The sequence below is a fragment of the Pongo pygmaeus genome, chromosome 2, assembly GCF_028885625.2.
Source record: "Pongo pygmaeus isolate AG05252 chromosome 2, NHGRI_mPonPyg2-v2.0_pri, whole genome shotgun sequence".
Classification (NCBI taxonomy): domain Eukaryota; kingdom Metazoa; phylum Chordata; class Mammalia; order Primates; family Hominidae; genus Pongo; species Pongo pygmaeus.
Genome location: NC_085930.1, coordinates 55,310,442 through 55,333,798, shown reverse-complemented (window position 1 = coordinate 55,333,798; position 23,357 = coordinate 55,310,442). Strand labels below are relative to the sequence as shown.

General features: G+C 40.7%; 1 protein-coding gene and 1 long non-coding RNA gene across 15 annotated transcripts in view; one reads left to right on the top strand and one right to left on the bottom strand.

Annotated features, from left to right (window-relative positions):
- Window positions 1-21,010, top strand: part of PARP9 (poly(ADP-ribose) polymerase family member 9) — a 40,970-nt gene extending 19,960 nt beyond the window's left edge. For 6 of the 14 annotated variants that reach the window (XM_054483827.2, XM_054483820.1, XM_054483825.2 and 3 more), the window contains exons 8-11: window positions 3,695-4,075; window positions 7,417-7,556; window positions 8,141-8,315; window positions 15,758-16,577. In XM_054483827.2, the coding sequence (XP_054339802.1) occupies window positions 3,695-4,075; window positions 7,417-7,556; window positions 8,141-8,315; window positions 15,758-16,137 (1,076 nt within the window). In that variant the 3' untranslated portion in view covers window positions 16,138-16,577. Of the gene's footprint in view, window positions 1-3,694; window positions 4,076-7,416; window positions 7,679-8,140; window positions 8,316-13,606; window positions 15,177-15,757; window positions 16,578-20,694 lie in introns of those variants that run through there. The other 8 variants (XM_054483828.2, XM_054483829.2, XM_054483831.2 and 5 more) reach the window with 6 other exon arrangements.
- Window positions 8,213-20,636, bottom strand: LOC129034242 (uncharacterized). Its single transcript, XR_008501788.2, has 6 exons — window positions 18,528-20,636; window positions 18,108-18,156; window positions 17,901-17,988; window positions 16,710-16,803; window positions 13,285-13,380; window positions 8,213-9,150 (listed from the first exon to the last, which is right to left on the bottom strand). It is a non-coding gene; the product is annotated as an uncharacterized LOC129034242 (long non-coding RNA).
- Window positions 21,011-23,357: the final 2,347 nt, after the last annotated feature.

Below are 23,357 nucleotides of genomic sequence, written 5' to 3'. Positions count from 1 at the left end.
GGAGTTTGGGTAGACAGAGATGGAATTTTCAGTGGCCTGGCAGTGCTGTAAGTAAGGAAGGAGAGCATTAACAGTTCTGGCCTGGAACTGTGCCTTTTATGATCCTGTTTATTTATCTGTATAATGATGATAATAACAGACGTTGTGAGGATAATAGATTATGTATGTAAAATGTTCTATAAATTGAAAGCATTAAACAAATGCCAGGCAATAAATAATGACTGGGAAGATAGACAAACTCCCCAGTTAGCTAAGAGGAGAAAGGGATTCCTTTTGACTGGAAAAGATCAAGAATGGCTTCATGAATGAGATGGTTCTAAGCTGGGCTTTGAGCATGGCAAGATTTCCAATGTCCAGAGAGGGTAGGGTGGGGCATCCAAGGTAGAGAAAACCCACAGGAGCAAAGAAATCCAGTGCACGTTTGGGGAACCACAGGGAATCTATAGTGGGTACATAAGAGGAGTTTTAGGTGAGGATAACTTAGAAAAGGAACATAAAAAGGTCTGTATGTCATTAATCTGAATAATGGCAGCAAATGTCACCGTTTAATTCAGTAATTCTTGAGGACATCTGTAAAGGAATTATATAGCACAGGACCATAATTGACATAGAAATGATTAATGAAAGGACATGGCGACTCAAGCCTGTAATCCCAGCACTTTGGGAGGCCAGGGCAGGTGGATCACTTGAGGTCAGGAGTTCGAGACCAGCCTGGGCAACATGTTGAAACCCATCTCTACAAAAAATACAAAAATGAGCCAGGTGTGGCGGTGCATGCCTATGGTCCCAGCTACTTGGGAGGCTGAGGTGGGAGGATCACCTAAGCCCGGGGAGGTCAAGGCTGCAATGAGCCATGATTGTGCCACTGCACTCAAGCCTGGGTGACAAATAAACAAAATGATTAATTATGATGATCTCAGATTATCAAGGAAAGGTTAAACTATTTAGGAAGGGCCGGGCATGGTGGCTTATGCCTGTAATCCCAGCACTTTGGGAGGCTGAGGCGGGCGGATCACCTGAGGTCGGGAGTTCGAGACCAGCCTGACTAAACTTGGAGAAACCCCATCTCTGCTAAAAATACAAAATTAGCCAGGCATGGTGGCACATGTCTGTAATCCCAGCTACTCGGGAGGCTGAGGCAGGAGAATCGCTTAAACGTGGGAGGTGGAGATTGCGGTGAGCCAAGATCGCGCCGTTGCACTCCAGCCTAAGCAACAAGAGGGAAACTGTGTCTCAAAAAAAAAACAACAAAAAACAAAAAAACAAACAAACAAAAAACTATTTAGGAAGGCAGAGAGGTGGTACATTATCATTAGAAATATTTAATTCAGCCGGGCACGGTGGCTCATGCCTGTAATCCCAGCTCTTTGGGAGGCCAAGGCAAGTGGATCACCTGAGGTCAGGAGTTCAAGACCAGTTTGGCCAACATGGTGAAACCTTATCTCTAGTAAAAAATACAAAAAAGAATTAGCCAGGCATGGTGGCGTGTGCCTGTAATCCCAACTACTCAGGAGGCTGAGGCAGGAGAATCGCTTGAACCCAGGAGGTGGAGGTTTTAGTGAGCTGAGATTGTGCCACTGCACTCCAACTTGGGCAACAGAGGGAGACTTGGTCTCAAAAAAATAAATTATTTAAATAGATAACTCAGAGTTAAAATTCAGTGTATTTTGGTGCTAGAAGAATTATCCTTTAGTGATCCGAACAATTTACTTATCTAGAAGAATAGTGCTCACTTTGCCAACACATATACTAAAGTTAGAATAATAATTATTCGCCGGGTGCAGTGGCTCACGCCTGTAATCCCAGCACTTTGGGAGGCCGAGGCGAGCGGATCACGAGGTCAGGAGTTCAAGACCAGCCTGGCCAACATGGTGAAACCCCGTCTCTACTAAAAGTACAAAAATTAGCTGGGTGTGGTGGTAGGCGCCTGTAATCCCAGCTACTCGGGAGGCTGCAGCAGGAGAATCGTCTGAACCCAGGAGGTGGAGGTTGCAGTGAGCCAAGATTGCGCCACTACACTCCAGCCTGGGTGACAACCTGGTGTGAACCCAGGAGGCGGAGCTTGCAGTGAGCCGAGATTGCACCACTGCACTCCAGCCTGGGCAACAGAGCGAGACTCCGTCTCAAAAAAAAAAATTATTATTATGATGATTATGATTATTGTATTGGCCAGGCATGCTGACTCATGCCTGTAGTCCCAGTGCTTTGGGAGGCCAAGGTGGGTGTATTGCTTGAGGCCAGGAGGTCAAGACCAGCATAGTGACACCCCGTCTCTAAAAAAAAAAAAAAAGAAGAAGTAGAAGGAGGAGGAGGAGAAGAAAGGGGGAGGGGGAGGGAGAGGAGAAAGGAAGAAGAGGAAGAAGAAGAAGAAAAATAAATTTCTCTTGATAATAATGGATAAATGCAATATCACTATGCATTGTTTTTATTTTCTCCTAAAAAATAATATAATCTCCTAGACAGAACAAGGGTTTAAAACAAAGTATGCCTCCAATATAAAACCTCGGTTACTTCTTACTGTTGTCTAAAACCTTGGCTTTTGTCTTTTTTATCTTTACTCAGAGGAAGGCCATCCTCCCCATCTTACTTCTAGGTCTGTCCTTATACTTCTTTTGTAGCTCCTGTACCACACAACTGAGATCCCAGGAGAAAGATGCGAATTTCCACTGCTGTTCAGATATTACTCACTGGGAGGCATATGTGGGAGCACTGGAGTCAGATGCCCATACCTACTGGCTTCATGGCCACCACTAACTAGTCCTATAGCCATGGGCAAGTTACTTAATGACTCTGTGAATCGGTTTCCTTGTTGGTGAGTTGGGACAACTACTAGTATCTGTCTCATAAGGTTGTGAGGAATCCTGAGTAGTGGAATTACAGGTATTTCTTCCTTCCATTATATGTCGATAATTTCCCAATTTTTAAATAATAAACATGTATTATTCTTAAAATCAGAGATTCATGTTTGTTTTTTAAAAAATAATTTTGACTCTTCAAGCTCTGTGTCTTTCAGAGATGTTTGATTTTAAAACTAGTAGCAAGAGGTTAAGGAAAATCCTATTCAGCAGGAAATAATACTTAGTTAACATCCAGGGTGAGATCACAAGATGAACTCATCTGTGAACTGACAAATGCAACATAGCAGAGGCAAGAGATGATAAAGCTAATCCATTACAAGCTAAACTCTGTGTTCCCAAGGAGGCTGTAAACGATACAGGTAGATTTCCTTCATACCCAATGCAGCTTTCAGAGATAGGTACTTAATTGAAGCTGCTACTGCTGACGGTGGTGACAATATCATAGGGGTAAAACACTGGCCATGGTGTTTTGTTCTGCACTGTTTTAAAACCTACTAGTCGGCCGGGCATGTTGGCTCACGCCTGTAATCCCGGCACTGTGGGAGGCCAAGGCAGGCAGATCACGAGGTCAGGAGATCAAGACCATCCTGGCTAACATGGTGAAACCCCGTCTCCACTAAAAAGACAAAAAATTAGCCGGGCATGGTGGCGGACGCCTGTAGTTCCAGCTACTCAGGAGGCTGAGGCAGGAGAATGGCGTGAACCCGGGAGGCAGAGCTTGCAGTGAGCCGAGATCGCAGCACTGCACTCCAGCCTGTGAGACAGAGCGAGACTCCGTCTCAAAAAAAAAAAAAAAACTGCTAGTCTTCCATGGTTGCTTATTATAGTCATTTCAGTCCCCCAGTCAACCAGAGAGGAGAAAAGAGAAAATGGGCTTGAAGCTAGATCTCCTGCCATCAATCTGATGGGATTCAACATGGAAGAGGTGTATGAGGCCCACGCATGGATCCAAAGAATCCTGAGTCTCCAGAACCACCACATCATTGAGAATAATCATATTCTGTACCTTGGGAGAAAGGAACATGACATTTTGTCTCAGCTTCAGAAAACTTCAAGTGTCTCCATCACAGAAATTATCAGCCCAGGAAGGACAGAGTTAGAGATTGAAGGAGCCCAGGCTGACCTCATTGAGGTGGTTATGAACATTGAAGATATGCTTTGTAAAGTACAGGAGGAAGTGGCAAGGAAAAAGGAGCGAGGCCTTTGGCGCTTGTTAGGTGAGTAACTTTCTATTAAGTTAGAAAGTAAATTCTCCCCATTGTTTCTTCTTTTGGGTGTGAGCGTGTGTGTATAGATGTGGGTAAGAGACAGAAGGAGAGAAGAGGGATCAAACATTCTGGTTCTCTGTTAGATCATAAACCTTTGTGAGCTATTTTTTTGCTCTCTTTTGACAATCAGGGTTATTTGTGAACACATACACAAACACAATTTTATTTACTTGTAATAACCTTGATTGTCTAAGAGGCAAGTACATGGAATTTTGGCAGTGGTAAAACTCAAGCCCAAGCCATGGGGAAAAGTATACATTTCTAATTCTTCAGAGGCAGCACTCAAGTGTAGACACATTCCATCTGAATAACTTATTTCTTTTATCACGTTTTATTGTATTTATTTGTTACTGACAGCATTAGGAACCCTAAAATTACTTACCTTGAGCCCTCTCGCCAATGAAATTATACATTGGTAAAGTGAGGTACACTCAAGAATCTCCCATTCAGTGGGGCTAAACTCATCAGGATACATGTGGGAATTTGGATCTGGAGAGGTCCTTTTAACAGAGCCCTAGAGCTAACTAGGAAATTATACTATTGAAATGCCATCTTGGGGCTGGGCACGGTGGCTCATGCCTGTAATCCCAGCACTTTGGGAGGCTGAGGTGGGCGCATCACCTGAGGTCGGGAGTTCAAGACCAACCTGACCAACATGGAGAAACCCTGTCTCTACTAAAAATACAAAAAAATTAGCCGGGCATGGTGGCCCATGCTTGTAATCCTCAGGCTGAGGCAGGAGAATCACTTGAACCCAGGAGGTGGAGGTTGCAGTGAACAAAGATCGAGCCATTGCACTCCAGCCTGGGCAACAAAAGCGAAACTCTGTCTCACAAAAAAAAAAAAAAAAAAAAAAAGAAGACGAAGAAAGAAATGCCATCTTGGGAGATAGAGATAGAGATAGATATCATTCAATTAATGCATATTGCAACCATGACGTGCCAAGCATTGTGCTAGGTGCAAGGACTACAGCAATAAACAAGATGGACATTGTTCCTGCTCAAAGTCTAATGGGGGACCTTGACGACCACACAGATTAGTGATGATAGAGGAGAGCGAAAGTGCTCTGGGAGCACTGCGGAGAGGCACCTAACCCAGACTTGGGAAGTCAAGGAAGGGCTTATCACCGGTGTCATAAATGGAGAACTGGATAATAGGTAGAAGTTAGGCAAACAAAGAAAACATCAAGAAATAAGATTGTTGCAAGGCCTGGATTATGCAAGACCTTATAAATCACGTGAAAGAGTTCAGAGAGTTTCTTGAAACAAATAGGGAACCTTAAAGAATTTTAAGCAAAGTTAAGATCAGACTTGTGTTTTTAGAAAGATCATTGGTTACAATGTGGAGAATGGATTTAGTAAGAGGTGCAAAAATTCAGAGGCAAAATTTCAAAGGACACCTTATTTTCACCATGTGTTTGTAAAAATAACGCAAGAATAAATAGTTAGAGTGAGTGAGAGTTCGCCATAAATATTGTATTCACAACCCACAGAAAACACAGTGGCAAAAAAAGATGGATAAAAAGAATACACACGCATAAGAACCAAGATTATGATTTTCACCTAGTTTTTGAAACATAGTGAATGTAGGTATTGAAACTGACACCAGTGTCAGCTTAGAGGAACAGGATACAAAGAAACATGGATCTCCTATAAAATTTGTGGCATTATTTTGTTTGTTTGTGTGTGTGTGTGTGTGTGTGTGTGTGTGTGTGTGTGGCATTGCTTTAAATTAACTGAAATCATAAGGTGGGCCAATTCTTCCAGTTATTGACAATTTTGAGTCATGTAAGTCCCTTGTTCTGCCACAAGATGGCACTTTTGGTAGTTGATGACTAAGCATATTATTCCATAGAAGCCTTAGAGGTTCAAGCAAACGTGCCCTGTCTTAATCAGATTAAGATCTTAATTAACAAAATGGATAATTTTGAGATGAGTTATCATTATAAGGAATATCAAATATCCATCAGAACAATAATTTTATTTTTTAAATCAAAGTTAGGCATGGCCTCTCTTTTATGCCACTCTTTTAATCCTTCCTGGTAGGCATTTCCAACGGCAGAAGTTTGTGATCTTTGGGTCCCCAGTGCCCAGCCCAGTGCCTGACATGTTGGAGGAGCTTGGCAAATGTTTGTTGAACTCAAGTAAACTGAACTCTAATATTACACCTTATAAATATGAGCTATTGCTCCCCAAAGTTAATTTACAGTCTTCTGTTGAAGTTTCTGGGTTTTGCAGCTCCTCTGCTATGAAGTTTTGTCCCTCCTACTTTCTCAGATTTACAACTTGGCTCTCTAGTGAGTTCCCCTCAATTTGTCCCCTGCTTTTTGTGGTTAAATTGAGCCCATTCAATTAGATAATGAACCGGGGATTAGGTCATTTTAGTATACTTGGTCTTAAGTCAAACTGAAAATAAACCAAGAGAAAACAAGTCTTTTTTGGTTTTCATTTGTCCACCTGTATATTTAGTCCAGTAAGGAGCTCCCTTGGACAAAAACAGGTTGAAAAAAAGGATGGGAGGAAAAAAAGGAAGGAAGGAAAGAAGGAAGGAAGGAAGGAAACAAGGAGAGGGAGGGAGGGAAATGGGAGGAGGAGAAAAGGGGAAGGGAGGAAAAACAAGACATCATAGACTGTTAATCTACAAATTTTGCTCTTCTTCATTGGGTGGTATATGATTGATACATGTTCCAAGTATTTTGTCTTGTCACAAAAAACATTGGTGAAAGCCAGGTTTGTAATCTTAGTTCTTTACTTACTAGGTGTGTGATATGGGGCAAGTTACTTATTTGAACTTCAATTTCTTTATTTGTAAAATTGTGTTAATTATTTCGTGGTGGTGCTATAATGATCAAATAAGGAAGGAAACTGAACATTTTGAAGTGTTTTACGAATGTCATGTCATTTCCCATCATTCCTTACTTAATATTTTCAAATGCGTGTCTCTTTTTGCTGATAGGCATTGGGGCTAGAAATAAAAACATTTCCTATGAGCGACACAATTATTTCTCATCATTACAGCATTGATTGTGGAGAAGCAAGTATATATTATGCTCCTTTTACTCACATCCCCTTAGCCTCATGATTCAAATCATCCAAAGACAAATTTATTACCCCTTTATTTTATCCTGACCACTCATAGTATTATAGCTCTCCTCGCATGTCCTAAACACATGAGGCACACAATTTAAACTGGCTAATCCCTTCCTCTAAATTTCTAGAATTTGTTTCATTAAATTTCTTTTTTCCTCTCTCAGAGCATTGAAGTAAAGTTTTTGTGTTACTCATTTTTAGGACGGCGGACTAATCAGCAACAAAAAACCCAAGACGAAATGAAAGAAAATATCATATTTCTGAAATATCCTGCGCCTCCAACTCAAGAGCTTCTAGATCAAAAGAAACAGTTTGAAAAATGTGGTTTGCAGGTTATGAAGGTATATCTAACAAAGGGGAGGATTTGGCTCATTTTGTTATTAATTAACTTGTTTCTGTAGCCAAAGGAAAAGCTCACCTGCTGATGATTCTAAGCTGGCTGCTCATGGACTTGGAATCCTAGGTCAGTAAGACTGAAAAGAGAGCAGGGCAGGGCAGGCACGAGGGATATAGTTGGAATTGGGAGGTAGAAATGACATCAGGACACACAGAAGCAAAGATTCCAGATCGAGGAAGCCCGTCTTTGAGCAAAATAAAAGAAGTGGAATAGCATTTATCACACTATGTTATAATTGTTTACCTATTTTTCTATCTCACTAAACTATGAGCTTAAGAGGGCAGAGACTATGTCTACATCAGTGAATTTTTGTTAAAGGAATTTATTAGAGAAGGGGCAGGGAATTTTGAAGAAGGAATCAAAATAGGAGAGGATTAGAGGGAAGAGAGACTCTTTTGCAACTTTATATGAAAAGCGAATTGCATGCAAAGTAATATTATGCACATAAGCTCCTTTATTTTTGAAGCAGTATAATTTAAAGAGCGGTTCTCTAGCCTCTTTTTCAGTCTTTCTTTTCTATGGTTCTAGGTAGAGAAGATAGACAATGAGGTCCTTATGGCTGCCTTTCAAAGAAAGAAGAAAATGATGGAAGAAAAACTGCACAGGCAACCTGTGAGCCATAGGCTGTTTCAGCAAGTCCCATACCAGTTCTGCAATGTGGTATGCAGAGTTGGCTTTCAAAGAATGTACTCAGTACCTTGCGGTAGGTGTCAATGCCTCATCATTGGGGCTACTCTGTGGGATTTGGTGAGCTGACATCAGTAGATTCTTCCACTAATAGCATTTGTTGTTGTAGGGAAGGGATCATTTGTGACTGTGATTTAGAGGTCACAAATGATAAGCCAGGTCACAAAGTATTTTGGAAAGAGTGGTATTTTTTACTTTTCCTTCGTATCTTTTGTTGCTGATGCATTTTACATTGATGAAAAGTGTGAGCAGTAAGCACTACGGTTCACTGTTTTTCTCCTTTATGTGTTTCTGTGTCCTATCTGCAGAGAACATGTTGAGGCTTTTTTTTTTTTTTTTGCCTTACTTATCTCAACAAAATTATTGCCAACAGCACTGAACCATCCTCATCCCTTAATTAAAAGGGCATTTTCCTAAATTTAAGAAAGTTGGTCTTTTCTCTTTCATCCCTTTATTTCCTATAGCCTGCTAGTGAATGAATTAGGTATCATTTGGCAGGTGAAGTGCATAACATCTTAAGATCCTCTTCAGCCATAGGAGTTCTATGTGTAACTCCCATGTCTCTTTTCAGATGTACAAAAACATTGCATATATAATTCCTATATTGCCCCCTCTACTCCTCAGTCACTAATGAAGATTTCTGGCTTTAGGTGTCTCCAAAAGAGGAAAAGAAATTTAGTAAAAATTATGGAGAGGTACTTAGCGGGGTGGCTTGATTTTGCTTGGTCCATTAAATATGTGGCTCTTGATTTTATCTTTCAAAATATGTAGCATGATCCTTGCTGAGGAGTCAATTCCAATAGACTTGGTTTCTAGGATGCGAAGGCTCTAGAAATCATCTTTTCTTTGTTCTGGAGAGAACACAGGTAAAACTTGGGGTAAATATTGAACATAGGCAATTACTGGGAATAAAAATAGAGAAATGAATCCCCACTAAGAAGCCTTTTGGGGCAACCAGGAAAGTGATGATCAGTATAGTCCCTTCATTAGCAAAGTCTTTAAAAATCTACAGTTTCCATTTGCTCCTAAAGCTGGTTTCTCTGCAATCCCCACCCACTACTTCTACTTAAATTACTTTCATTAAGATCATCGCTGTGCTCTTATATTCCAAATCTAGTGCGTATTCTCTTTTCAGTCCTGTGGCAGAGCTCTGCTACTTGCCTACCCAACATCTATACAATCTTTCTTACTAAAACATCTAAGACACCCACTATCCTCCCAAGGAATATGGTCCCAAGGTCTTAGCCAGACTCATCATCAGCTCAAGTTCAGGCAGTTCTCTCTTTATTTATTTATTTATTTATTTTTCTGAGACGGAGTCTTGCTCTGTCACTCAGGCTGGAGTGCAGTGGCACAATCTCGGCTCACTGCAACCTCCGCCTCTGAGATTCAAACAGTTCTCCTGCCTCAGCCTCCCAGGTAGCTGGGATTACAGGCATGCACCACCACATGCAGTTAATTTTTGTATTTTTTTTAGTAGAGACGAGGTTTCATCATGTTGGCCAGGCTGATCTCTAGCTCCTCGTGATCCGCCCACCTCAGCCTCCCAAAGTGTTGGGCTTACAGGTATGAGCCACTGTGCCCAGCAGACAGTTCTCTCTTAAAGCTTAAAGGCACGATACTGCCCCCAACATACTCATTATATAGTGATATGAAAAGGAGCAGGAAAACTGCAATGAAAACTCTCATGTTGAAAGGGGAGAAGCAAAACACACAATAGCCACCGGCTCACACCACTTACCTACATGCTGCTGAACAGGTATAGGGAGGACTCCCTAATCCATGTTATAAAACCTTTATTTTGCACTCCGGGAAAATTTTCCTTATATATTGTGGCCCTTGGCTATTTCCAGGTTCATTGCCTATCAGGGAGCCATGGATTGTCTCACAGGCTAGAATGTGCTCAAGCTGTTGCAACCAGCCTTGTGGTTTCTTCAGCAATATAGTTCCTTTAAAAATTCAGTGGGCACGAGGCCTAATTTCTTCTGGTTAAGTTTATGTCTTTATAACCTAACCACAGATCTTGTCTCCATATAGTCTTTCAACTCAAGATTTTGGTCTCTTACCTGCTGTCTGTGTGCTCTGCCCTTCTCTCTATCCCTTAACTTAACAGCCACTGCCTTGAGGCAACTCAGACATGACCCATAATGTGACCTGCACCAATTGACTCATCTCTGTAGGCTAGTGAGAACCCTTAACAGAAGGTGCCAGACAAGCCCAGGAGATACCAATCTTGCTACCACTGAAGCTGTTGTTATTTGGAGTACAAAAGCTCTTAGCTTTTTCAGCCCTGCAATGTTCCAAATTATAGGATTCTCAGTCAATTTAGATGGCCACCCACAGGCAAAGGAGAGAGAACTTCTGTTAACAAACCTTTATTTTCTTTTTTATATTTATGTTTGCATTCCAGCCAGTTCTGAATAAATCTCTTGCTTGTAGGACTTGGTTGAGTGCAGCAAGAAGGCATCTACACATGCAGTTTCTTATTGGGTTGATTCATTTGTTCCACAGGTATTTATTAAGCACATTCTATGAATCAGGCCCTGTGCTAGGGGTACTAGAAATAGAGCGTAAATAAAAAACCATAGAGTTCTTGCCCTTACAATTTATAATCTCACGAGTTCATCTGTTGCCCATTCTTTATCTTCTCTCTTTTTTCCTCTACAATGTTCCCCTTGGTGATGGCACCTGTTCCCATGGCCTCAGCTTCTACCTCAATGATGATAACTTAGGAATTTCCAACTCTTAACTCCCTACCTCTCTCCTGACTTGCAGGTTCATATATCTGACTCTCCTTTTGACATCTTTACCCAGATGTCGCATAGGTACCTCAAATTGATCCCTTTTCTTGGCTATGATTTTCCCTAAGAAATATGCCCTTTGTTTGCTGATTATCCCTAACCTGGTTAATATCATCACCATCTACCTACTAGGTTTCCTAAGCCTGAAACATTATCATCCTCCATTCCTCCTTTTCCCTCACCCTTATATCCAGGCATTCACCCAGTCCTAGTGATTCGGTCTCATGAAGATCTCAGCCCAGTTTCACCTCTCTATTCCTACTGCCTTAGTTAATCTTCCTTCAGACCTAGACTATTACTAGGTCCTCTCCTTGCCACAAAACACACCCCTACCTAATCTATCCTTTACCACCAGAATTATCATGCTAAAAATTACATTCTTGCTCAATATCTGTATTCCCAGTTGCCTACGGAATAAAAGCCCAAACTCCTTAGCAGAGAATATAAGGCCATGGCTCCCACATTATTTCAGCAGTCATCACCCACTATGTTCCTCAAGACTGCAGCCATTAACTTTTTAGAGTTCCCTAAACATGCTGTTTACTTTCATGCCTCTATCCCGTTGTCTGTGGAATGACTTCCCTCCTTGCCCTTTTCGGTGCTACAAACCCCTATTCTTTAAGACATAGTACAAATGGCATCTCCTGGTTGGCATCTTTCCTGCAGGCCTGCAGGCCTAGTAAGTATCTTCCTCCTCTGTGCTCCTGCATACCTCCATTCCTTTGTTATGACATCTATAACTTTAACAAGTACTAAAATCTATAGTCCTACGAAACTCAGGCATAGAACTCATTTCCTTTATGGCTCTATAATGGAACTTTACCCAACTCTCATGTTCCCCATGTCCACAGATGTGGAAAATTTGAATCTTGACAGTTCAAGGTGAACTCAGTCATTTTCAGAGTTTTCATAGTCTCTTCAAGATTGAAACTCAGTTCCTCCAATGTTTGTCCCTTTTCTCCTCTTTTCTCTACGCTGGGAGAGGCATTGTGGGGAGGGTTGTCTGGCTTATGGCTCCCATTGTCCTCTGCTTGATAAACCACCCGAGCTTTGGTCATTAGCAGTCTCCTGTGCCTTTCACACTCAGGTAGTGTCTGCACAGGCCACTCTATGTCTTTTCCATGCTGAAGAAATTCCTTTCCAGGCCATGTCTGTGTTCCTCCTGCCACACAGGAAATTTTTGAGCATGTTCATCCTCCAAGCTGAATGCAGGGTCTTGGGTAGTGGTCCTAACCTGCTCCAGAGACTTCTCCAGCCATTGCCACTCTCCACTCAGGTGATGAAGTTGGATGAGGGACTGCACCCACCAGAGTCAGGCCAGGGTCCTGTCTGCTCTATGAGTCCCTCCAATTGTTCTTATTCTGAGATTTCCATTGTTCTGCCCCCTCTTAACTCGAAGGGCTCTCAAGGGAGTGGGGGTAGTAAAGGGAGCCCTTTCCCAAGCTCCCCCAAGAGCTCTAGTCACATCACTTCTGATACTTCTCTTCCCACCAGCTGGAAGTAAGAACTTTCATTTGTCTTGAAATGAGAAAAATGTTCTTAGAATATTTTGTATTACTCTCTGCTCTGTCATTTATGGTAAAAACAAACAAACAAACAAACAAAAAAAACCAACCCATGCTCTGAATCCTTCTGGTTTTTAGCTTTTGGTTCAAAAAGCCCTTTTCCTCTCAGAAAAGCTAACTCTGAAAGCCAGAATTTCAAGACCATACTCTCTTCTGTGAATTAAAAATAATTATATATATATATATATATATATATACATGCACTCATAAACAGAAACGTGTAGATACATACAATTATATACATACAGTTATACGGGGTTTCACCATGTTGGCCAGGCTGGTCTCGAACTCCTGACCTCGTGATCCACCCGCCTCGGCCTCCCGAAGTGCTGGGATTACAGATGTGAGCCACTGCACCCAGCAGGCAGTTCTCAAAAAACTATACGTATATTTATATATAGACTTTGTTCTCATCTTTATCCTTTTCGCCCTTAATAAGAAGTAGCAAGGACTCAATAGGTGGAAGAACAAAGAGCAAGAAGAAACTCCCGGGAAAGAAAATCTTTGATTTTTATCTCAAAATATTACCTTGCCACATAAATTGTACTATATTTTATCTGTTTACATGAAGAGACTTCCCTTTGTGAAATGTTGAGAATAGGGATCGTATCTTACTCACTTTTAAATTTCCAGAGCTGCACTGTTCAATATTGTAGCCGCTAGCTACATGCAGCTATTGAGCACTTGAAATGTGGCTGGTCTAAATTGAAAGATGCTGTAAGTATAAAATACACACCGGATTTCAAAGACCTACTACAAAAGAATGTAAAATATCTAATACTTTTTAAAATATAGATTACATGTTAAAATAACATCTCGAATGGCTTAAATAAAAATGTTAATTTCACCTTTTTTTTAAACGTTTTAAAATGTGGCTACTAGAGTAGCTGGGAATCCAGGTGAGTGTCACAATACCTGACTAATTTTTTTATTTTTGGTAGAGATTGGGTCTCACTGTGTTGCCCAGGCTAGTCTCAAACTCCTGACCTCCACCAATCCTCCTGCCTTGGCCTCCCAAAGTGCTGGGATTACAGACATGAGCCACTCAGCCTGGAAGTTTTAAACGACATGTGTGACTCGTAGTACGTTTCTATTGTTCAGTGCTGCTCTTGAGCCTAAAAGTGTTTGGTTATGTCCCACATAAAGAAAGAGAGGGAGGAAATGAAAGGAAAAAAGGAAAGGAAGGAAGGATAATATGGCATCAAAGAAGGTATAATTTTTTTCCCTCTAAGTGAGGTCAGAAAGGGCATTGAACAGGGATTACTTTGAGATCCAGAATTTGGCCCTCAGCCTCCTGAGTGTTTTTAATACCCCAAAGAAGATAATACAGATCACAAGCAATGTGTCAGAATGGAGAGTACTTATTTCTAGTGGTGGGAATAGGGCATATCTTCCTTAGTATCACAGTCCCCAGAGTGCCTGATGGGTGGAAAGTTGCCTGGTGAGCATGGACCTAGATAACATGCACGTGGAGATTCTTCATGAGGTATTGTGCTAACCCATGGAGAGTACACAATATCCTCCTGGTGACTAGAATGCGTCTGTCCTTCCAAATCCAGGAGTGCTTTTCCTAAACAATGAAGTATGCACGCTGACATTTTATATACTCCACATTCCCCTTGACATATTTTTCTTTTTCTTTCCTTTTTTTTTTTTTGAGACAGGGCCTTACTTTGTCACCCAGGTTGGAGTGCAGTGGCACCATCACAGCTCACTGCAACCTCAACCTCCTGAGTTCAATCAGTCCTCCCACCTCAGCCTCCTGAGTAGCTATGATTACAGGTGTGCACCACCACGCCCGGTTAATTTTTGTATTTTTTGTGGGGATAGGGTTTTGCCATGTTGCCCATACTGGGCTTAAGCGATCCACCCACTTTGGCCTCCCAAAGTGCTGGGATTACAGGTGTGTACCACCGGGCCCAGATGACATATTTTTCTTGTAATGCTGTTCATGAGGTTAGGAGGCACTCTGTCTTCTCTTATTAGATGCTATTTTCAAACCATCTTCTTGAGAGTTCTGGAAATATCCCTATTTGTAGCATGTAGAAGTCAGACAATGTTCTTTTTTTTTTTTTTTTTTTTGAGACGGAGTCTAGCTGTGTCGTCCAGGCTGGAGTGCAGTGGTGCAACCTCGGCTCACTGCAAGCTCCACCTCCTGGGTTCATGCTATTCTCCTGCCTCAGCCTCCGGAGTAGCTGGGACTACAGGCGCCCCTGACTGCGCCTAGCTAATTTTTTTTTATTTTTTTTAGTAGAGACGGGGTTTCACCGTGTTAGCCAGGCTGGTGTCCATCTCCTGACCTCGTGATCCGCCCGCCTCGGCCTCCCAAAGTGCTGGGATTACAGGCGTGAGCCACCGCGCCCGGCCAAAGTCAGACAATGTTCTAAGTGAAACAGAACCTTCCTTTTGTTATGCTCTGTCAGCTACTTAGTTGATAATACTGACTTGAATCTAAGTTCTTTGAATCTCAGATCTTTGTCTTTTACGTGGAGTTACTACCCAAATCACAGATAATGTAATCTAATCAATGTGCAATACTTTGAAAACCATTAACTTCTCTATGAACACTAATGGTTCTTTTTTTTTTTTTTTTTTTTTTTTAAGAGTTTCGCTCTTATTGCCCAGGTTGGAGTGCAGTGGTGTGATCTTGGCTCACTGCAACCTCCGACTCCTGGATTCAAGTGATTCTCCTGCCTCAGCCTCCTGAGTAGATGGGATTGCAGGTGCCTGCCACCACACCTGGCTAAATTTTTGTATTTTTAGTAGAGACGGGGTATCATCATGTTGGCCAGGCTTCTGACCTCAGGTGATCCACCCGCCTCAGCCTCCCAAAGTGCAGGGATTACAGGTGTGAGCCACTGTGCCCAGCCCTAATGGTATATTTGAATGTAAGTTATTATTATGTTGATGGTGTCAGTGGTAATTTGTTTCAAGGAACAATTTTGAGTGTCTTTGCTATAGACACAGGAACTCAGAATCAGGAGGAAGTGATTATTTGGAAGACTAAAGAAAGAATAGATATTAGTACCCAAATTGGCAATATCATTTACCACATTATAATAATCTTTTTATTTTTATTTTTCCTTTGTCAGATCCAAAATACGGAGCTGGCATATACTTCACTAAGAACCTCAAAAACCTGGCAGAGAAGGCCAAGAAAATCTCTGCTGCAGATAAGCTGATCTGTGTGTTTGAGGCTGAAGTACTCACAGGCTCCTTCTGCCAGGGACATCTGTTAAATATTGTTCCCCCACCACTGAGTCCTGGAGCTATAGATGGTCATGACAGTGTGGTTGACAATGTCTCCAGCCCTGAAACCTTTGTTATTTTTAGTGGCATGCAGGCTATACCTCAGTATTTGTGGACATGCACCCAGGAATATGTACAGTCACAAGATTACTCATCAGGACCAATGAGACCCTTTGCACAGCATCCTTGGTGGGGATTCACAAGTGGCAGCCCTGTTGATTAATCTCTACATCATTTTAACAGCTGGTATGGCCTTACCTTGAGTGAACTAACCAAATAATGACCATTGATGGCTCAAAGAGTGGCTTGAATATATCCCATGGGTTATCTGTATGGACTGACTGGGTTATTGAAAGGACTAGCCACATACTAGCATCTTAGTGCCTTTATCTGTCTTTATGTCTTGGGGTTGGGGTAGGTAGATACCAAATGAAACACTTTCAGGACCTTTCTTCCTCTTGCAGTTGTTCTTTAATCTCCTTTACTAGAGGAGATAAATATTTTGCATATAATGAAGAAATTTTTCTAGTATATAACCCAGGCCTTTTATTTTCTAAAATGATGATAGTATAAAAATATTAGGATAACAGAATGATTTTAGATTTTCCAGAGACTATTATAAAGTGCTTTATGTATGAAAATAAATCATCTTTGTCTGATTAACTGGCTCTGAAAAATTATGTGTAAAATGAAACAATTTGAAGTGGAAGGACATAAAAAAGCTGATATTCTGTTTGGATTCAGCTACGTCAAGCAATGCCACTCAAACATCATGAGGACATATTATCAACTCACCAAATATATATTGACCACCAGATGTATTTCAGTCACTTTGTGGGTCCCAGGATATGATGCCAGACAAGACATATATCTTCATAAACCTTTTAGCCTGAATAATCAAAAACGTATGGACAACTTAACAAGTGTGATTAGATATAACAAAAAGAGAACTACAGACTCCATGGAAAAATTGAAGAGGGAGAGGGATAGATTAATCAGGGGCTTGGAGCAAGGCCTCCTAAAGCAAGTGAAATTCAAGCTGAGAACATAAGGGATGTAGCAAATTAGCAGCAGTCAGAAGAGTTGTTTAGGTAGAAAGAATAGCCTTTATAAAGGCTGAATCTGCTGTAACTATGCCCAAAGTTGACTACATAGTTCTACTTGCAATGTAGAGGCCAGCTAATTTCACCATGCATCTCTCCCCTACTTTTAAATCCATATTTCTCTGTACTTCCAAACTTTCCTGACCTCACATCCTCAACCTCTTGCACAGAACACTTCCTCCTCTTCCTTGCCTTACCTTACTAGCATTCTCCCTCTTGAAAGAAGTGTGCTTGTTGTCTCATATGGCACTGCCCTTGGATCTGAGTAAGAGGGGATCTGCCTTGTACCCCTGGATTGAGAGGCCCCCTGCCTTAGGCTCCTTACTTAAGAGGGTCTCATTCTAGCCTTCCTCCAGTTGTGCCCATGCTCACAAGGTGAGGAGTCCACAGGGCCAAAAGATTGGATTCATCTGGACCCCAGACTCTTCATTCCTAAATCACCCACTAGGAATGCAGAGCCCCAAAATTTCCTGCCCTAACAGCTCTGAGTCTACTTCCAGGGCTTGATTGGGTTTCTTTCTTGCATCCCTCCTCCTGAGGGTGGACTGTGCCAAAGTCTGCATCAAGAATAGCCAATAGATGACCATCTGTAGGTATGAGGCTTGGACATGGGTGCTGAAGCATCCACACACGCTTGAGGCCTGTGGTGCAGAGCTGAGCTGAGAGTGAGAGGACAGATTTGAAAGATCTAGCTGGCAAGGCGTAGTGGCTCACTCCTATAATCCCAGCACTTTGGGAGGCCAAAGTGAGAGGATCACTTGAGGCCAGGAGTTTGAGACCAGCCTGGGCAACATAGTGAGACCTCCATCTACACACACACACACAGAGACAGACACACACACACACACACACACACACACACACACACACACACAAAAATTACCTGAAGAATTGCTTGAGTCCAAGCATTTGAGGCTGCAGTGAGTCATGATAGAGCAACTGCACTCCAGCCTGGGTGACAGAGCAAGACCCTGTTAAGAAAGAAAGAGAGAAAGAAAGAGTAAAGAAAGATCTAGTTTGTGCTTAGTAGGAATTTTAAAAGAGAATGGAGGAGAGTCAGTGTTCACAAGGATAAATAAGAAATACATACCAAGAAACAGCCAGATCTTAAAAGCAGCTAGAGAGAACAGCCAAATCATCTACAAAGGAAAGACAATTAGACTGACAGCCAATTTCTTTGTTTGGCAGAATAATGTCCTCCCCACACCCTGCAAAGATGTTTACACCTTAATCCCCTAAATTTATGAATATGTTACCTTACATGGCAAAAGGGACTCTGCAGAAGTAATTAAGGTTACCCTTCAGATGGGAAGATTAGCCAGGACTATCCAGGTGGGCCCAATCTAATCACTAAAGTATTTAAAAGTAGAGAATGCTTACTAGCTGGTGAAAGAGATGGCAGCATGGGAAGAATTTGATCCTGAGATGTAGGAGGCTATGTGCAAGGATCAGAGAGGAGCTCCAAAGAGTAAAGGGTAGCTCCCAGTTGACAACCAGTGAGGAAACATACCTCAGTCCTTTAACTGCATGGAACTGAATTCTTCCAACATCTGCATGAGCAAGGAAACAAACTCAAGAGCCCTCAGAAAGGAATAAAGCCAGCTGACCAACACCTTGATTTTAGCCCAGTGAGAGCCATTCCTGACTTTTGACCTACAGAACTTTGAAACAATAAATTTGTGCTCTTTTAATCCAGTAAAGTCATGATAATTTGTGACAGCCATAAAAAAATGAATACACTTTTCAATAGCAACAATGAAAGTCTGAAGACGTTAGTATATTTCCAAAGGGCTGAGAGAAGTTAACTGTTAGCCTAGAATTCTACAATTAGCTGAACTTATATTCAGTACCACCTACTTGGGAGGCTGAGACAGGAGGAACACTTGAGCCCAGGAGGTGGAGCCTGCAGTGAGCCAAAATCACACCACTGCACTTCAGCCTGGGCGACAAATTGAGGCCCTGTCTCCAAAAGATAAAATAAAATAAAATAAAATCAGACAAAATAGATGTTAAGTTGTAAAGGATTATTAGGGATAAAAATAGCTACCTGATAATAACAAAAGGTTTAATTCATCAGGAATAGAAATAAAGCTAAGCCCATATGCATTTAATAGCATAGACTCAAACTATGTAAAGCAAAACCTGACAGAATTATAGGCAAAGGGGACAAATCCACTATCATAATGATTTAACAGCTCTCTCAGTAACTTGTAGATGACCCAGTAAAAAAAAAAAAATTAGTGAGAATATAGAATTGAGTTATACAATTTTTATTTGATTTATATGTATAGAATTCCCCACCCAACAATGAGAGAATACATAGTCCTCTTAAATAGACACTGAACAGTTATGTATATTGACCATATTCCAAATTTAACAATTTTCTTTTTATTTATTTACTTTTTGCCAAAGACCCTAGATAAGAAATCACTAAATTCAACAGTTTTAAAGATATTCTCAGTTGGTCTATGTTCTCTGGCCATCATCCATTATGCAATTAACATATAATTCAATTTTTAAAATAGCTTAAAATAAATCTGTTTGGAAATTAGATATAATCTTCAAAATAATATCCCATGGGTCATGAAAACATAACAAAATAGAAAATATTTAGAACTGAATGATAATAAAAAGATTACTATCACAGCTTGTGACATAAAGCTAAAATAGTGCTTAAATTCTTTCTAAGCTTAAGGGTTATATTAAGAAAAATAAAGGAATAAATCAATGAGCTAGGCAGACATCTAACTTAAGAAAAGAAAATCAGAACAAACTTGAAGAAAGAAAATATAAACAGAAAATAATGAAATAGAAACAATATCCAATGCAGAGAACAATAAAATGAATAGCTGTTTTTTGGTAAAGATTAAAGAAACCGACAAACCTTTGGTAAGACTGATCAAGAAAATATAAGAAAAGGTACAAATAGAAATTGTTAATAAAAGAAGAATGTAACGAAGACACAATAGAGATCTAAAAGTAGTAACTAGAAACAGTTTTGGCTAATTCAAAATTTGGACAAAATGTAGACTTTCTTAGAAAAATATAATTTACCAAAATTGATTGAAGAACTAGAAATCCTGAATTTTCTAATATCTGTTAAATAAATTGAATTGGTATTTAAAAATTTACCTACCAAGCAAACAGGTAAATACAACAGGCTAAGATGATTTTGACTTTATTAGTGAATTCTACAACATATTCAAAGAACAGAGTATTCCAATCTTAAATAAAATCTTCTAGAGAACAGAAATAGAGGGAACACTCCCCGACAAATTTTTTAGGGCAAGTATAACCTTGATACCAAAAAATAGAAAACAGTATAAGATAAAAAAATTATAGATGAATTAAATTATGTAAGTAGATGTACAAATTCTAAAGAAAATATTAACAATTATAATTTGGCTCTGTGTAAATAAGTAAATCATAGTCAACTTGGGTTTACCTCAGAAATGCAAGGATAATTTAACTTTCAAAAATCAATTAGTGTAACTCACCATATAAATATATTAAAGGTTGTGCTCATCTCAATATTTAGAAAAAAAATCACCTGATAGACAATTCATTAATGGATAGCTACCAAAAACAAGTATTTCATGATTAAACATTAGAATGATTCCCTATGAAATAATGAATGAGACAATAAATGCTTCCTATTACTACTCACCAACAATCAGTTACAGGTCCTGTCCAACATAATAAGAAAGAAAAGACGGCCGGGCGCGGTGGCTCACACCTGTAATCCCAGCACTTCGGGAGGCCGAGGCCGGTGGATCACGAGGTCAGGAGATCGAGACCATCCTGGCTAACACGGTGAAACCTCTTCTCTACTAAAAATACAAAAAAATTAGCCTGATGTTGTGGCGGGCGGCTGTAGTCTGAGTCAGGAGAACGGTGCGAACCCGGGAGGCGGAGCTTGCAGTGAGCCGGATAGGGCCACTGCACTCAAGCCTGGACATCTCCGTCTCAAAAAAAAAAAGAAAGAAAAGAAAAAGAAAGAGAGAGTGAGGAAGGAAGGAGGGAGGGAGGGAGGGAAGGAAAGAAGGAAAAAAGGAAGGAAGGGAGAAAGGAAGGACAACTAAAAATGGAGAAATAAAAATGTCATTGATCATAGAGAAGATGATTGTTTACAGAAAATTCAAGCCAGGCATGGTGGCTCATGCCTTTGGGAGCCAGCACAATCCCAGCACTTTGGGAGGCCGAGGTGGGCGGATCACCGGAAGCCAAAGTTCGAGACCAGCCTTGGCCAACATGGTGAAACCCTATCTCTACTGAAAATACAAAAATTAGCTGGGCATGGTGGTGTGTGCCTGTTAAATCCCAGCTACTTGGGAGGCTGAGACACGAGATTCACTTGACCCCAGGAGGTGGAGGTTGCAGTGAGCCGAGATCACACCACTGCATTCCAGCCTGGGTGACAGAGACTCTTTCGCAAAAAAAAAGAAAGAAAGAAAGAAAATTCAAGAAAATCTAGATACAAATTATTAGAATTAATAAGAGCATGCATCAAGGTTCTAAATACAAGTTATACGTAAATCAATTGCATTCCTATACATGTGAAACAGTAAGTGTAATAACTTACACTTTAAGTTTGGCCTAAAGCTACCTCATACATAGCAAACTGCAGCCTAATTTAACAGTATATTCTTGGTTTTTTTTTTTTTTTTTTTTTTTTAAGACATAGTTTCACTCTTGTTGCCCAGGCTGGAGTGCAATGGTGTGATCTCGGCTCACTGCAACCTCCACCTCCCAGGTTCAAGCACTTCTCCTGCCTCAGCCTCCCGAGTAGCTGGGATTACAGGGATGCACCACCACACCCGGCTAATTTTGTATTTTTAGTACAGATGGGGTTTCACCATGTTGGTCAGGCTGGTCTTAAACTCCTGACCTCAGGTGATCTGCCCACCTCGGCCTCCCAAAGTGCTGGGATTACAGGCATGAGCTACTGCACCTGGCTAAGCATATATTCTTTTAACAAGTAGCTGAGTCTCAGCCAATCATAGGCTGCCAACTGATTAGAACATTCATGTAAGGCAAATGTCCCATCATATCATGCCCAGAAAAGGTAAATGCTGAGCTATAACCAATCAGGTTGTTTCTGTATGTCACTCTTTTTCTTTCTATAAATACTGCCTGCCCACATTGCTGGGTAGAGCTCTTGGAACCTCTCCTGGTTCTGAGTGCTGCCTGATTCATGAATCATTCTTTGCTCAAGCAAACTCTGTTAAATTTGTGTATATATAAGAACATACATATGTGTATATATATTATATATCATATATATCACATATACATATCATATATAGATACTATATATCATATGTGTATATATATCATATAGATGTGTATATATACATACATATATGATGTATATATCTATATTTATGTATATATTCACGATACATGTGTTCCTCAAGTTTACGTATAATGTATCAATTATATAAATATGTATAAATATTCTGCAATATTTATTAAATATATTTTCACACTGCAGGTTGTGTGGTGTCAATATTTTTAGGGTACATTAAAAAATTTCCAGCAAATATTTGCAATTAGAAGCTAAGTACCACTTAAAAGTTAGAATTTATATGACAAAGAATACAACTGAATCCTTATTCACTTTTTCTTTTTCTTTTTTTTTTTTTTTTTTGAGACGGAGTCTTGCTCTGTCACCAGGCTGGAGTGCAGTGGTACGATCTCAGCTCACTGCAACCTCTGACTCACGGGTTCAAGTGATTCTCCTGCCTCAGCCTCCCGAGTAGCTGGGACTACAGCCATGCACTACCACATCCAGCTAATTTCTGTATTTTTAGTAGAGACAAGATTTCACCATGTTGGCCAAGATGGTCTTGATCTCTTGACATTGTGATCTGTTCACCTCGGCCTTCTAAAGTGCTGGGATTACAGACGTGAGCCACCAAGCCCAGCCCACTTTTTCAAACTAAAGTTGAAACTGCTATTTGGTGTTTGTATTTAAAAAGTTGTTTTTTGTTGTTTTTTATTTTTTTATTTTTGTAGAAGATGGGGTCTCACCATGTTGTTGCCCAGGTTGATCTTGAACTCCTGGCCTCAAGTGATCCACCTGCCTCAGCCTCCCATAGTGCTGGGATTACAGGTGTGAATCACCAAGCCTGGCCTGGTACTTGTGTTTTTGCTTACTGGTTCTTTTTTTTTGAGATGGAGTCTTGCTTGCTCTGTTGCCCAGGCTGGAGTGTAGTGGTATGATCTCGGCTCACTGCAACCTCTGCCTCCCAGGTTCAAGGGATTCTCATGCCTCAGCTTCCTGAGTAGCTGGGATTACAGGCACCCACTACCATGCCCAGCTAAATTTTTAATTTTT